An 18,286-nucleotide genomic window follows, 5' to 3' on the forward strand; every position below is an offset into this window, starting at 1 on the left:
GTGATAAATATTATAGTATTTTATTTTTTATTTATATATAATAGTGATTTTATTTTTATTTATATATTTTAGTGTTTTTATTTTTTATTTATATATTATAGTGATTTTATTTTTTATTTATATATTATAGCGATTTTATTTTTTATTTATATATAATAGTGATAAATATTTTTTATTTATATATTATAGTGATTTTATTTTTTATTTATATATTATAGTGATTTTATTTTTTATTTATATATTATAGCGATTTTATTTTTTATTTATATATAATAGTGATAAATATTTTTTATTTATATATTATAGTTATTTTATTTTTTATTTATATATTATAGTGATTTTATTTTTTATTTATATATAATAGTGATAAATATTTTTTATTTATATATTATAGTTATTTTATTTTTTATTTATATATTATAGTGATTTTATTTTTTATTTATATATAATAGTGATAAATATTTTTTATTTATATATTATAGTGATTTTATTTTTTATTTATATATTATAGCGATTTTATTTTTTATTTATATATAATAGTGATTATTTTTTATTTATATATTATAGTTATTTTATTTTATTATTTATATATTATTGTGATTTTATTTTTTATTTATATATTATAGTGATTTTATTTTTTATTTATATATTTTAGTGATTTTATTTTTTATTTATATATAATAGTGATTTTATTTTTTATTTATATATTATAATGATTTTATTTTTTATTTATATTTAATAGTGATAAATATTATAGTGATTTTATTTTTTATTTATATATTATAGTGATTTTATTTTTTATTTATATATTATAGTGATTTCATTTTTTATTTATATATTATAGTGATTTTATTTTTTATTCATATATTATAATGATTTTATTTTTTATTTATATATTATAGTGATTTTATTTTTTATTTATATATTATAGTGATTTTATTTTTTATTTATATATTATAGTGATTTTTTATTATTTATATATTATAATGATTTTTTTTATTTATATTTAATAGTGATAAATATTATAGTGATTTTATTTTTTATTTATATATTATAGTGATTTTATTTTTTATTTATATATTATAGTGATTTTTTTTATTTATATTTAATAGTGATAAATATTATAGTGATTTTATTTTTTATTTATATATAATAGTGATAAGTATTATAGAATGTTTGTGAATAGTTATGAGTAGAGATTGAAGTGGGTTTGTGGGTCCCATTGAGAGTATTTTATGTTGTTTGGCATGTGAAGTATTTTCAAAAGTACGAGAATACTTGGAAAGTGTTGAGAGTAGTTTGGTACCCAAACATACCCTAAATTTGAATAAAAAAGACCATTAGAGATTAAAAGTGAATAAAAAATAGATTTGATAAATGAATAGTAGCTCTTCAAATTTGAATAAACCTATATATTTACTGTACCTCAAAGTTTTACATTTATCCTTTTGGCTAATCTAATGCAGCTATCTTTTAATGAAATTCATCATATTTTATATTTAGTTAGGCTTTTGATGAAATCAATGACAATACCCTAGGGATGGATTTTTAACTCCATTTCTAACTTGTGCTGTGCACGACCAAATACTTGACTCCAAGTTTTTTACGACACTACTGATGTCTTTATTTCTCGCGGTATAACCTTATTAGGGCTGCAAACGGTCTGGTCCGGTGATGAATCGAAAATTTTCGATCCATCATTTTTCCGGACCGGACCGGACCGAATTCCCAAAGGGACTGGATCGGACCGATAGCTATCGGTTTGGTCCGGTCTTTGTTTTTTCTTTTAATTTTTTAAATAATTAATAAAAAAATTTATTTAAAATATTAAATTAAATTAAGTGACTTATTAATGTGGATTATGTAACAAACTCAATAAAAAAATATTTTATATGGTCAATGATAATAAATTAGATGAAAATTATATTATTAATTTATATAATTACTATATAATTAACTAATTGATATTATATATTTATTAATTCATAGAATATTAACAAGTGTTAATAACATATTTAAAATTTTATATTATTAATAGTGATAAGTTAGATGAAGATATATATAAAATATTGTTAATTTATAGAATATTAACAAGTATTAATAATATATTTAAAAATTTATATTGTTAATTGTACAATTATTATATATAAAATATATATAAAAAATATATTTTTTTTAATTTTTCATCCGATCCGGTCCAGTCTGATCCGAAAAAACTGTGGACCGTAGACCGGACCGAATGTTTTCGATCCTCTAAAATATGGACCGAACCGGACTGGTCTAAGTCTCGATCCAATCCGGACCGAAACGATCGATCCGGTCCAATCGGACCATTTATCACCCCTAAACCTTATCCAAGACTCGAGCCACGTGGACAAGTATGCCACGTGAGCACGTCCAACGACAAAAGTCAGTCCAGAAAGGCAAAGCAAAGGAAACGGTGGCCTTTCTATCATCGCAAGCCAAAACCTCATCCAAGAATGACTCTGCTCCATCTATCTCTCCGTCACTTCATTCCCTCGTCCCTCCTCTCTCCCTCGACCCAAAACACCCACCACCACCGCGCCCGGTTTAAACCTCGAGCATCATCATCATTCCCACAACCGAACCCCAAAAATTCCGGCGTCATCGTCATCGGAGCTGGCCTCGCCGGTCTCGCTGCCGCCACGCACCTCAACTCCCAGAACATCCCCTTCCTCCTCCTCGAAGCTTCCGACGCCGTTGGCGGCCGTGTCCGAACTGACAAAGTTCAAGGCTTTCTTTTGGACCGCGGTTTCCAAATCTTCATCACCGGCTACCCTGAGGCCCAAAAACTCCTCGACTACTCAGCCTTAAACCTTCACAAGTTCTACTCCGGCGCTCGCGTTTATTACAATGGCCAGTTCCACACCGTCTCCGATCCTCTGCGCCACTTCTGGGACTCCTTACAATCACTCGCAAACCCCATTGGGTCCATTCTCGATAAATTACTGATTGCGTCCACGAGGATTCGGGTTTTGAGCAAATCCGACGAGGAAATTCTCAGTTCGAAGGAGGTTTCCACCATTGACTTGTTGAGGAAGCTCGGGTTCTCTGATTCCGTAATCGGTAGCTTCTTTCGCCCTTTCTTTGGAGGGATTTTCTTCGATAAAGAGCTCGATACAACGTCGAGATTGTTCGATTTTATCTTCAAGTGCCTTGCTCTCGGCGACAATACTCTTCCGGCGAATGGCATCGGCGCTATTCCCCAACAACTGGCTGCGAGATTGCCTCCCAATTCGATCTTGTTGAATTCGAAGGTCGTCTCCGTCTATTTTGATGACTCAGTTTCTGATTCTGCTTCGCCTAGTGTGAGGCTAGAGAACGGTGAAGTTTTTAGGAGCGAGCTTGGTGTCATAGTGGCGGTTGAAGAACCACAAGCCGCTAAGCTTTTGCCGGGAAGGAGCGAACCGGTGAAGCAAAAAGGGGCTCGAAGTACGGTTTGCTTGTATTTTACTGCCGACAGGGCTCAAGTTCCGGTAGGAGACCCGGTATTGTATCTTAACGGGTCGGGCAATGGCATTGTGAATAACATGTTCTTTGCCACAAATGTGGCTCCGTCGTATGGTCCACCCGACAAGGCCCTAGTGTCGGTGTCGTTGATCGGTATGTACGAGGGCGTGTCGGATGACGATCTGACGTCTGAGGTTGTTCGTGAGCTCTCGGGGTGGTTTGGCGCTCCAATGGTGGGGACGTGGAGGCATTTGAAAACGTATCGGATCGGTTTTGCACAACCGAATCAACGCCCGCCAACTGATTTGATGAAAAATCCTAGATTTGGGTCGGGCGTGTACGTGTGTGGTGACCATTTGACTTCGGCCACATTTGATGGGGCTTTGGTTTCAGGGAGGAGAGCGGTAGAAGCTTTACTTAGTGACAGGGCTTTGGTTCGGTCCTGAGATTTCAATTTGATTAATTTATTGGCTCATTTCCTTCTTGTAATTGTGCTTTCTCTAATGTTATTTTTGGACAGACCACATTTGTTTTTTTGGCTAAACCTGAATGTTTTATCAAAATCTTGCTTTGTCCGAACGCAAAGGGTTTAATTGTTGTTTGCATCCATTGTCTTGGAATTATAATCATTTGGATGGACTTCCCTATTAAAAGGTGGAGTATTCTTACTTTTGAATTTGGTTACTATTTATTAATTCAACAACATCATGTAAATACTACAAGAGTATTGCTATACATCCTGAATTCGAGATTTAAAAAGTGTTATAAAAAGAATATTTTTTTTATGTATTTTTTTAATCATCATAAATATTTAAAAAAAATAAAAAATTTATAATATTATTAAAAAATATTTTTTTAATCATTCAGTTAAAAAAAAAAAAAATTTCATTCAAAACATATTTTAGATCCCGAATCCGATAACAAAGCATTTCTCATACTGTAACAACATCATGTCTAGCCAAGCTCGTACTACAATCCCTTTAGAGCATTCTCATTGGATTAGCTACAGTAATATCTAAAATAATTTCTAAATTTGAAAGGAACTATTCATTCATCAAATCTATTTTATATTCTTTTTTTCTCTCTCATTTTAATATCAATTATTTCTCTCTCCATTTTAAATGACAATTAAAAAAATTTAATTAGAATACAATTACTAATTAATATATAATATTATGAATAGTAAAATATGATAAAATAAAATAAATTCATAATTAAAAAAATAAAAAAAATTTCAAAATTATTAATTACTCATTACTATATAATGAATAAATGGATAATCTAACGTGGAGATTTGATATGAATAGTTAAAATTAAATTCATCTTATATTATTTTATTGTCATATAATAAAAAAATGGCTATTCTAATATAGAAACTTATGTGAATGTAATAGTTAAATGTTAAATTCATCTTACATTCATAAAAAATATACTTTAATTTTAATTAATCTAATAAGAGTACTCTAACACTACAACAGAAAGGGTATTTTGGGACGAAAATTTTCGTCCCAAAAGACCCCAATTTCGTCCCGTAAAAATTTTTGGGACGAGAAAAATTCGTCCCAAAGTCGTTCCAATATCACTGTGCCAAAAGGTATTTTGGGACGAAAATCACCATTTCGTCCCAAAAAATTTCTTTTGGGACGAAATTGAAGGAAACCGTTCGAACACGTTCGAACGAAAAAATTTTTCGTCACGGTTTAAATTCGTCCCAGAAAATAGTTCGAACGGGAAAATTTTTAAGTTCGAACAGTAGTACCCTGTTTGAACGAGTTCGAAATATGTTCGAACACACATGAATTCGTTCGAACGTTATGAATTGTCTTTGTGTTCGAACGTTAAATGGTCAGGTCGAACGCGCTATATAAATTCGAACGGTATAGGATATGTTCGAACAGACTGAAATTATTTACGTTCGAACGTTGTGTGATCGTTCGAACGTATTGTCTACGTTCGAACGCTATTGTCGTTACATAGAGTTCGAACGTTTTACGTTCGTTCGAACGATATCTCTTTAATTTAAATCAATAATAGAAAACCAAATAGACATTCATACTATTTGCCACAATACATTAGAAACTGTTTAACACTCACAAAAGTGTGAAAATAAGCGCAAAGTAAATAAATAACATGCGAGACAGGTATTGTTCGTACATAAATAGATAATCCCAAAATCCATCAGTTGTTTGGAGGCCTGTACTGTTGCATAAGCTGCTGCATTTGGAGTTGCATCTGTCTTCTGAACTCTTCTTGTTGTTCTTCATGTTGTTTGAGGCGCATCTCCATATCTGCTTGTTTTGCCAATTGAGCCTCTAACTCATGCTGTCTTGCAGTCAATTCTTCGATTCTGGAATTCGCATTCTCTAGCGCTATAGAAGTCATAGATGCATTCCCAGAAGAAGAGGAAGAGGGACCAGGCTTTACACAACGACCCAAACCCCTCAAATATCCTGAACGTTGACCCAGGACTTGTGTAAAAATCTCAATATCACTTGTTGAGGAATTTTGATCTGACGCAGATTCAGCACGTAGGGCAACCATTTTATCCTAGCCATATATAAGATAAAGAATTAATATCGTCATAAATATTCTAATATATTTAATTCAAACAGGTTATAAAACTTACATAATTTTCACGGGCATCAGGATGAGTCCACTCTCCATTACGATCAGTGTGCGATGCAGCATATAATTTTGTCAGATCATAATTAGTATCTGAATCTTGCTACAATAAATGTGTTAAAGATATAAAGTCATTATGATGAGTCCAAATAATTAACTATATCCAATAAAAAAAATAGCAATACCAATTTCTGAGAAAGACGATGGAAAGATCTTGAGCCTGCATGATGATTAATCTTCAATTTTGATCTATTTGTTTTGTTTATAGAACTTCGCTCCTGCAAAGAAATTGAAAATATTATGAAGCGAAATGACAGATATGACAAGTAAAATAATTAAATTTCATTATACCTGATATGATGGATCCTCAAACATGTCACAAAGTTTTTCCCACTCAGAAGGTCGGACATCCTGGAAAGGATGTTGGCGTGCATCTTCCTTCTTCTCAAACTTATTATAATGCTCATGACACCTCGCCTTATATTTGCGGAATGCATTACCCATAAGCTCTTCCACAGTCTTACGCTCCTCTCTCCGACCAAAATTTAATTCGAAATCATCCTTAAAAAAATAGTCACAAACACATTATCATTTATAATATTCTAAATTTAAGTAAAGTATAGGAATTTATTCTACTAAATCAATATTTTAAATATTACCAAACAACGCTTCTTGATAAGCTCTTTAACATCTTGGGGACTTTCTTCCATGAAGTCGTTGCCAAAGGTGCGTAAGTTCGTGTAAGAGCACCCACATGTGATGCAAGCCAAGCTGCTGGTTGTCCTTCGCCCCCAGTATGTTCGTCAGGAATGTTAACCTTGATCTTACCCACCTTCCGATATTTTTCCAACGTCACCCCTCTAGTGGTGCCTCGACCTTGACGAGATTGTACTGTAGATTCTATAAAATATAACATTGTAATCAATTGCATTTATATTTCTATTACAGGACCTTAATTAATAACTTTTATGAGTATTAAATTTTTACCTTGTTCTGTAGAATCAATCTCTAATGGTGAGTCTGAAGGAGAGCTAGGAACAGGTGGAGATGGGTTGCGAACTTCCTTCCTCTTTGGCGGCATAATTTTAAACTACTGATACATTCAATAAGTAAAATATTTGTCATCAAGTGGAATGTTAACACTTAATTGGTCAATCAGAATCTGTATCAGTTTCATTTGACAATTCGCTCTCATCATCTGTAGATACTTCAGATGATTCAACATTTTCCTCAACTGTCGTATCAACAATTTCAGCCTCAATATCTTCTCTATTTAATGGAATCATCTCATACTGGCTCAAATCCACAAACAAATTTATCGCGGGTTGACTCTCTTGGTATGCTTCTTGAGTAGAAGAGTCATCTTCTTCTTCATCTTGTCCTTCCACCTGAGGGATAACATCATATATATTTCTTGGAGAATATTTTTGAACTACTCGCCATTGATTTCCTAACTTCGGGTCATCTAAGTAGAATATTTGAGATGCTTGAGAAGCCAAAATAAAAGGATCATCTTCATACCATTTTTTTGATGTATTAACACTCAAAAAATATTCATCATCACGGACTCCAGTACGAGGATTGCTTAAATCCCACCAATCACACTTAAACAGATACACCGCAAGCTCTCCCAAATATTTCATTCCAATTATATCGACAATAACCCCATAGAAATCAATATTTTCTCCATCATGACTTCCTTCGACTAGGACACCACTATTTTGGGTTTTCCTATAACAATCTCGATCCAGTGTGTGATACCTACTTCCCCGAGAAATACATGCAGAATATCGAGCAGCGCGTCTCGATGGGCCACGCGCCAATGCATACAGTTCATCAGATATATCATTTGGATTATTCGCATGCAATTGTACAACCTACATATTGAGTAAAGCATATACTATATCAAAGTTGAAATTAATATTTTTTCATTTGTTATTGAGTAACGCATATGTAATTTCATTACCCGTTCTTCAAACCATCTCGGGAACTCCTCTTCATGTTTCTGGTTTATATCATTTACTCCTAGTTCCTTGAGCACGTTAATATGATCACTGAAATTGATGATTACCACAAATATATTATATTTTGTATTTTTTCCCTGACGTAATGAGGCAATTTAAATTAAGAAAAAGTTATAACTTACTTCAAGTAGTTCTCTATCTCAGGGCAATTGTTCAGCACGTACCACTGAGCTTTCTCGAACTCTCTTCCACACAAGTCATAACCACGCACTGCACCAATTGGACGAACTTGTTGGGAAAACACAGAATATATAGTCCGTTGTCTTGCTCGGTCAACGTCAAAGTTTCTTTCTGGCCGATCAAACCGAGTGTCAACTCCGTGGAAATATTTGGAACAGAAGGTATGCCACTCATCGTCAATATATGCTTCTGCAATTGATCCTTCTGGACGGGCCTTGTTACCCACTGTACGTTTCAACTTTCCAAGAAATCGTTCAATGGGATACATCCATCTATATTGAACTGGTCCTGCAAGTCGAGCCTCACGTGGCAAATGAACGGCTAGGTGAACCATGACATCGAAGAATGACGGTGGGTAAATACTTTCTAGCTTACACAATATTATGACAATTTCTCGTTCCATTCGATCCAAAGCTTCTACATTCAACGTCCTCGCACATAAGTCTTTAAAAAATGCACCCAACTCAGTCAAAGCCACACGCACATCTCTGGTCAAGTACCCACGGATACCAATAGGCAAGATACGCTGTAAGAAAACATGACAATCATGACTTTTTAATCCAGTTATTTTCCAATCATTTGTTCTCACACACCTTGTTAGATTCGAGGCATAACCGTCCGGTAATTTGATCTTCATTAGCCACTCACAAAATGTAACCCTTTCATTCCTTGACAATGTATACCACCCAATCGGCATGTAGACAGACGAACCATTTTCTTGCAACTGCATTTCCCGTCTTATTCCCAACCGCTTCAAATCCTTCCTTGAGTTTATTGTATCCTTTGTTTTTCCTTCAATTGACATCAATGTTCCCAATACGGATTCGCAAATATTTTTTTCAATATGCATAACATCAAGGCTATGTCGCAATTTTAACTTCGACCAGTACGGGAGTTCGAAAAATATACTCTTCTTTGTCCAATTCAACTCATTCGTAGCTCGTTTTCTCTTTCGTTGTTTTTTACCAAATTCATTACAACCAACATCTATAAATTGTGCAAGTACATCTTCGCCAGACAAATATGGTGGAGGTTGGCCCCATTCAACAGTTCCATCAAACATTCCAGAATTTCCACGCCATCTATGGTCACCAGGTAAAAATCGACGATGACCCATGAAACATAATTTCCTCCCGTACGTAAGCCATTCAGATTTGGTATATTTGTTACAAGTTGGACATGCCATTTTCCCCTTAGTACTCCAACCTGACAAATTCCCATAAGCTGGAAAATCATTTATTGTCCACAACACCGCAGCATGCATCTTGAACGACTTGCCTGTTGAACGAATCAAATGTGACAACCCCATTCTCCCACAAATCTTTCAATTCTGCAATCAATGGCTGTAAGTGTATGTCTATATCATTTCCCGGTGACCTCGGACCTGGGATGAGCAAACTCATCATGAAATATGGATCTTTCATACACTTCCAAGGTGGTAAATTATACGGCATAAGTACAACTGGCCAAGTACTATGACTAGTACTCATGTTCCCAAAAGGATTAAATCCATCTGTTGCCAACCCAAGTCTTACGTTACGCGGTTCTTCAGCAAACCATGGGTGTTCCTGATCAAATTCCTTCCACACCTGGGAGTCAGCAGGATGTGACAAAATATTCTCGTTCCTTACTCTATCTGATGAGTGCCATGTCATATCTACAGCCGTTGCGCGTGACATAAATAATCGTTGTAATCTAGGTATCAATGGAAAGTGGCGGACGACCTTTTGCGGAACATTTGCCTTGTCCGATGTCCATCTTGACTCGTGGCATATAGGACACTCGTTCAACTGCTCATTCTCTCGCCAAAATAATATGCAGTCATTCGTACATGCATGTATTACGTTGTAATCAAATCCGAGTCCTCGTTTCAACTTTTTTGCTTCATAGAAGTTACGAGGTAAAGTATTGTCTGTCGGCAGTGCCTCTTTAAACAGCTCAAGTAACATATTGACTGCCTTAATAGATAATCGACACATTGATTTTATGTGAAGCAATCTTACGGTAAACGACAACTTACTATGTCTTCTGCATCCTGGATATAGCTCACGCTGTGAATCATTCCACAAGCGTGCAAAAGTGTTATGGCCCCCATCATTTGAGCTTAATGTGTCCGTGTCACCTTCATCCACAAACATTCCCGCACCGATGTCACCTAACATTTCCTCCATATCCTCATCGTAATCATCTCCAACAATCTCTGGTTGTACATCTTCATCGATCTCTTCTTCTTCATGTGGAGCCTCAAATGAAGTTGGATATGGTTCGCCGTGTAAGACCCAATCAGTATAACCCTTATCAATACCTTTGACAAACAGATGTTCTCTCACCAAGTCTATCTTATGAGAACGCAAATTCCTGCATTCTCTGCATGGGCATCTGATACGCCCATCACTATCACATGTACCCAATGCAAACTCCAAGAATTTCTTAACACCTTCAGCATATACATTGTAATTCTGACCCAATCGATCGGTAACTCTCATCCAACTCTTATCCATGCCGACTATATTCATTACAAACAATATTGTAATGCATCAGCAAACATCCATATATCATGTACCAATTAATGAGTATGCCACCTTTCACCGGGTAGTTGGTCCTATCCCGTTCGGGATTGTAAGATCATAGTCGCCAACCTATGATCTATTATCTGTCACGTCCAACAAAATTTCGGCAGCATCTCCCCATAGTTCTCCAAATATGCTCGTTTCGTTGTGTGCACTGACGATTAACACATCGTTGCACCATCAACGAAACTGCATATCCAGAGAACAATGGATGAAATGTCAACCTCATAATGTTGGACGACAACAGATATAGTTCTATAGTTTGCGAGAATGATCTTACAATCCCAAACTGTCCACTCTGGACAATTCAAGAGTTATCAATCAAGCATTCATCCGAATTGATAACTCTCGAACGGGTCTAAGGTTTATTTTGATGAACAAAAAATACAAAATATGGTAATATATGTCAAACAATAACAACATATTATTTACACAACAATACAACAAAAACATAATTAGTAGGTATTATTTCAATATTTATTCCAGATTTTAATTTAAATATTAGTTTTACATGTTTATAATTAAGTATTTTAATTTAAAGATTTAGTAGTATCTTAATTTGAATATTAAAAGTTATTAATTTATCTTGAAGTATTTAAGTATTATTAAATCTTAACTATTTCTATTTTAATTTAAAGATTTAGTAGTATTTTAATTTGAATATTAATTTTATTAATTTATCTTGAAGTATTTAAGTAGTATTAAATCTTAACTATTTCTATTTTAATTTAAAGATTTAGTAGTATTTTAATTTGAATATTAATTTTATTAATTTATCTTGAAGTATTTAAGTAGTATTAAATCTTAACTATTTCTATTTTAATTTAAAGATTTAGTAGTATTTTAATTTGAATATTAATTTTATTAATTTATCTTGAAGTATTTAAGTATTATTAAATCTTAACTATTTAAGTATTATTAAATCTACCAAAATTTATATTTTATTTTAAAATTTTAGTAGTGTTTTAATTTGAATAATAATTTTATTTATCTAGAATTAACAATATTAAATGGTAGTAGTACATATAATTTACACAACTATCCCAAACTATTTGTATTATGTATATGAAATGTCATTACCCGTTCGAACGATGATGCCCTATGTTCGAACAAAATTAATACGTTCGAACGGTAATCCTAATACGTTCGAACGTATTCGTTCCAGATTCCAGTCGTCTTCAACAACGCCGAAAACTCCATTAATTACAAACTCTAACAAACACAAACACCAATTTCAAAGCATACAACTTTCTAACATTGCAAAATATTAAGTTCAAATCATACATTTCTATTTTAAAAGAAATACCTGACAAATTGAAGATGAAAATGAAATAATCCGAGAATAATCTGAAAATAATCACAAACTATCCTACACATATTAATCCGAGAATAATGGAGTGAGATGAACAATTTTTTTGAGCTTAAGGGCTAGTTTGAGAAAGAATACCTCTAATATGCGAAGGGTAATCTTCAGAGCACGGAGCGACAGCGCGGAGAGAAAGGAAATTGTGAGGTTCTGTCGTGTTTTTGAAGAACATTTCATGTTCGAACGGTTATTTACTAACCGTTCGAATGTGAAAATATTAAGCGGGAGACAATTCCCTCCTAATTTTCACGTTCGAACGTATAAAAAGTATGTTCGAACGTTATTGAATTATTCCCGCTCGAAAATTTATCGTTCGAACGTTAATTTCTAACTGTTCAAACGGTATTACAAAGTTTTATTTATTTATTTTTTCATTATAATGTTGAATAAAAGAACAACATTAATATATGTAGACATATTAGATGATACTATATTTTAATTGGCGGGATATTTTCCCACCACTGCAATAATCCGTTCGAACTATAAAAAATTACGTTCGAACGGTAATCCAGCTGTCTTTAATTGGCGGGATGTTTTCCCGCCATTTCCCTTGTCCGTTCGAATGTCTTATTTTACGTTCAAACGTTAACATATGTGTTCGAACTGTTTATGAGTACCGTTCGAACACATATCCTTTATGATTAAATATAACTTTTTTCATCATTAAATGAAAAGTACTATAACATCATATGTATTAGTTATATATACTATCATATATAATGTAATATATACTATCATATATATGGTAATCTATACTAATTATATAGTATATATAGTAATATATATTATCATATATATAGTGACCTATACTATCATATATATTATTAAGATCATATGTATTAGTAATATATACTCACATATATATAGCCCCAAATATACTAAGGTCACATAATAAAGTATGTAGAAATTAATAAGATGATAGTATATTAGTCGTTGTCTATACTCTATGTATATATGTTGTATAATATCATATATAACTTTAGTAGGTAAAGTATAATGGAATATGTAATATGACATATATTAGTTAAGTATAAACTCATACCATATAGTACTACATGCTATTATATAGTACTATATGGTATGAGTTATATCTCATATATAACACTTTGATAGTAAAGTATTATGATATATTACTATTATACTATAAGAAAATATTTTATAAGATATTATGCTTTCAATTAAAGTATTCTACTATTATAATATATATTATAATATTACATAGTAGATTACAATATATATAATCTACTATAATAGTATATATATTATAATAATTTATATGAATATAAATATAGTATACATTTAATATATTTTTTAATAATATTGTAAAACTTCCGTTCGAACGTGAAACAGTAACGGGCGAACTCCTAATATTAACGTTCGAACGTTTAATATTAACGTTCGAACGGTTCTGCAGGTATAAGTTTATCGCGGGCTTCCTTCCTCTCACGCCGCCGTCTCCACCGTTTGAAAAAGTGAGAAAACGTTTGAACGCACGCTCTTCACCGCCGTCTGCCGTCGTGATCAACACATACGTACAACATTTGTGCTCCCAACTAAAGGTATGTACTTTCAAACTCATTTTACCGTTTATTTTATAATTTTATGGTTTTATTTGGTTTTTTTCCTTAAAATTATATTTTCTCATTAATAATTACCGTAGAACATCATAAATCTATCGTAGGATGTTTAGGAATGAAGAATACTTTGTTTTTGAGTCGAAGAAACCACGGAATCGAAACATTTTTGAGTATTTTCATGGCTGCTGAGTTGACTCAGCCATGGCCGAGTTAGATCTGTTTTACGTTCGAACGGTATTAGTACGTTCGAACGGTAAACCTGTACGTTCGAACTTTATAGACACGTTCGAACGTTATTAATTTTCCGTTCGAACATATATTTATACGTTCGAACTGTAATTATTAAGTTAAATCCATTAACATTTTATTAGCTTATTAAATTGTTTTCATCGTTTAATTGATTATATGTTCTATCAATTAATTTATTAAATTGCTATTAGTATATAATTTTGTAAATCTTTTAGTCGTAATTAGATTTTATCACTAATCTTGAATGTATATTTTATTGTTTTAATTGCAGGATCATAATAATGTCTTCTCGGGGCCGTAAACGTGGTAGATCAGGAGAATCTTCCATCCAAACAGTTCGAGAGCGGACCGTTTTACTTGAGCGACAGGTAAAACTGTCTGATTTTGTCGCTCTTATATGGGAGGGTCATTCCCTCCCATCAGTATTTAATGATCGTGGTTGGGCACCGATCTTAGATCAGCGAGAAGAAGGAATGGAGCTCCTTTCCTTCATTGAGATCGTTACTGAGTTCTATAAAGAGCTCGGTGCTGCTAGCCCAGACGATGGAGGGGCATATAGGATCTCTGTCCGAGGAGCTCCTGTTATATTTTCAGCGGATGGACTCGCTGCATATTTGGGTATTCCTAGGCTTCTTGATGCCTATCCAAACCTACCAGTACGGGAGTCTGGTCCCTCAGGTGATGCAGCTCAGTCTCAGGACGAGGGACTAGATTACACAGATGAGATAGATACACTTGCTGATCACGAGGTCAGGGACTTGATTGTTGGTCCAGATGCTCCAGTGTATGATGGCTCCAAGAGTATTAGGCAGGCAGATTTATCTTCTTTCTTCAAGATTATGAATTTGATCATTGCCAACAATATTGACCCACGGCAGCACAAGACCGAGGTCGGCATGGATCGAGCGAGATTTATGATACGGGTCGCTCGTGGCATCCCGATCGACCTCGTTGGTTATATATTTGAGAGGATCCGATCAGAGGCACGGTTTATTACGACAGATATACTGCCGTTTGGGATCCTCCTCACTCGATTTTTGCTACATGCCGGGGTTGTGCCCGAATCTGCCGAGCGTTCTCGATTTCCGATGGCACCGATCAACAGCACCACCCTATCACGGAGCACGGGACACTCTAGATTTCGTTTTCGTGGAGCTGTTCCAGATAGGGCTGAGATTCAGAGAGATGGGCAGCCAGGAGATACTGGAGTATCGGCCGGTGAGACATCTACACAGCCTGAGACATCACGCACATATATTCGCGAGGAGCTGGCTGACATATTGCGTGCTGAGATCGGTGTACACACATCAGCAGTGATTGATGCAGTGCATACTGCCATGTCTGAGTTGCGTACAGAGATTATGGCTACCGTCTCTGGGTTACGTACAGAGGTTGATGAGTTACGTACAGCGATTAATGCCAATAATGCAACTCAGGTCACAGTTAGTACTCGACTGACACAAGTAGAGACACAATTAGCTGCAGTCGAGGATGTGTGTAGAGACCTCGCATCATAGTTTTTATCTTTTATTTATATTTTCTTTTGTTGTAATTATGAACAATATATATGACATTTTGATTGATAATATTTGCTTTATTTGGTTGATTAATATGTATGTGATTGATAATATTTATTTACTAAATATCTTATTTAACGTAAAAGAAATCATTAAAATATTTTAAAATTAATTACATAAAATTAATTAATGAATTTGTATATATGATAGATATTTTTTATATTTTGAGTTTCGTACCGAGATTAATATTATACCTTCGAATGTATAAATGTGGTGCTTGAATATGTTCTAACTAAATATATTCCGTTCGAACGGTTTAGAAAGCTTCCTGCCAGGATTTGCCACCAAATATGTTCCGTTCGAACACAACAAATTATCGTTCGAACGTTTTTGAACTTTTCCCGCCATAATAAAGTAATTATCCGCCAAATTTTACTGTTCGAACGTATTTTTTCACGTTCGAACGGTAAAAATTTTTTGGGACGATTTAATTCGTCGCAGAAAAAACTGTTCGATCGGTTATTTTGACGTTCGAACGGTTTTCTAAATTCATCGATTTTTTGGGACGAAATTTAAATTTCGTCCCAAAAAATGACTTTTAGGGACGAAAAAAATTTCATCCCTAAATAATTTCGTCCCAAAATCTCAAATTTGTTGTAGTGTAAGAACTAAAATGCAGCATAAAGAGTTTATTATATTATGCCTCGAAGATTGTAGCGACTGGAAATGCCACCACACGGAGGGTGCTCGTGCATGTATCTTCATTTCAGTTTTTCAATCATTTGTTTTTGTCAACTTCATGATCTTTTACCCCTATGGTTTTCATTTTCTTAATCGTTTACCCTGCACTTTGTTTGATTAGGAGAGTGTGGGAAACTTACCTATTATGGACGTGTTTCGCACTCCTGCCAACGGCGACTAAAGACCTACAACAAGAGAATCAAAGAAGAATTTGGGATGATGAGGGACACTTCTGATGATTAAGTCAGGATAGTGCATGTATAGTGTTTTAACTTCAAGAAGATAATAATTTTGAAGTCACCTTGAATGTGTGCTTTCCTCTTGTATATATAGAGTTAGTGTTTGAGTGATATGGCTTGTTTAACTGTTTAATCCCTCCAATCACGATTAGATTGCTAGGTTGCTAGTACTTTGAACCTACTTCTCGTGTCGCGCAGAGGTATTATCCTAAGTAAGTAATTTGGACTTTTATCTTGTTAAGAACGTTTGCACTAAATTTATTAAGTTATTATTAATGGTGGTTGGATCGAAATCCTATGCCAACACGTCCAAGGTCTCGTTTGTTTTCACAATCATTCTCATTTGATCTAATTATTATAATTTTTTTAAATTTTCACACAAAAATTAAATAAACAATTCGATTTTTTTTTCAAATCTCAAAACAAAAAACCCAAATGAATTGACTCAAGTGGTGAAGACTTTAGTCTTGGGGTATCATTTCTTTCAAAGTCTAAGGTTCAACACATCATGGATGCAAATAATTTTTTAGGGCCACACCTTCTGGTGAAAAGTCAGCGATTTAACTGGTTTCATTTAGGAAAACTTTCAAGGGTGCGGTACACGGGATCAAAATTTCTAAAAAATATATTATAATAATATATTATTTAATTTTTAACTTTTATCTCAACTCATATGTAAAAACAAACGAAACCTAATAGTTAGCACTTTAGTCCTTTGCTAGATGGATATTTCCTTAGGAGTAATGCTACATACAGTCGTAGAGTACGCAAGTATCGTACAGTTGTTTTGAAAAAGAGTATGTCTATTATTAAAAAATTAATTTTTTTCATGTGGATCTTATATTTATTTATTTTTTTTAAAATGATTGTATAATACTTACACATTCACGACTATAACTATCATTTTTATTTTCCTAACGAGGATATTTCTCCCTCCATTACTAATTTACTGTAACGGTCCATGCTAAAATAGCCATCCTACATTCCTAACTACAGTGTGCCTTTTTTTTTTTTTTTTTTCTGAAGGGCACAAAAATTTGAAGCATAAAAGCAACCGTCTTCGAGGGCTGTGCTAAAATATTTTTGCATTCGCTAGTGCTTTTGCAGATTAAAGAGGCTTAAAAAGAAATTCAGATAAATACAATAGCAGCTTAGTTCATATCAAGTCATGTGCCATCCATGATTTCCCCGAAGTGATTATATATGTTCCAAGTTGATACTGAATGCGACGGTTAGATGTGTGAGATAACATTATTGATCTATTTCTTTTCTGATTACATTTATATATTTATGCAGTTTTGAACGAAGAATGATTAGGCTCCATTTGGATATTAAGAATATCTTAAATCATCTGTAAATAGTAATGAAATAATTTGTAAATAGTTGTGAATAATAGTGAATTATTTGTGAATATTAATGAAGTAATATAAGAAAATTTAAGAACAATTTTGTTTCTAAACAAAGCCTAAGTGCTTATCGAAAGCTGTGTTCTATAAGTGAAGTCTCGTACCACTTCACTACTATTTATTGATATTCACAAATAATTTATTGATATTCACAAATTATTCACTAACTAATACTAATTTTTAATGATATGCACGTATAGGCTGAGAATATTACGCACTTAGTTATCCATGCTCTGAAAATAAATACGCCTAGCTTTTAGTACATGAGGTTTTTTTTCTAAGCAAGAAAATTTTCATTCAGATAAGGAAAAAATGATACATGAG

General features: G+C 33.4%; 1 protein-coding gene across 1 annotated transcript; it reads left to right on the forward strand.

Annotated features, from left to right (window-relative positions):
- The first annotated feature begins 2,450 nt into the window (after positions 1-2,450).
- Positions 2,451-4,052, forward strand: LOC109007079 (15-cis-phytoene desaturase, chloroplastic/chromoplastic). The gene has a single exon (XM_018986607.2). The coding sequence runs from the start codon at positions 2,481-2,483 to the stop codon at positions 3,915-3,917; it is 1,437 nt and encodes a 478-aa protein (XP_018842152.1). The 5' UTR covers positions 2,451-2,480; the 3' UTR covers positions 3,918-4,052.
- Positions 4,053-18,286: the final 14,234 nt, after the last annotated feature.

This window comes from Juglans regia, chromosome 13, assembly GCF_001411555.2.
Source record: "Juglans regia cultivar Chandler chromosome 13, Walnut 2.0, whole genome shotgun sequence".
In the NCBI taxonomy this organism is placed as follows: Eukaryota; Viridiplantae; Streptophyta; class Magnoliopsida; order Fagales; family Juglandaceae; genus Juglans; species Juglans regia.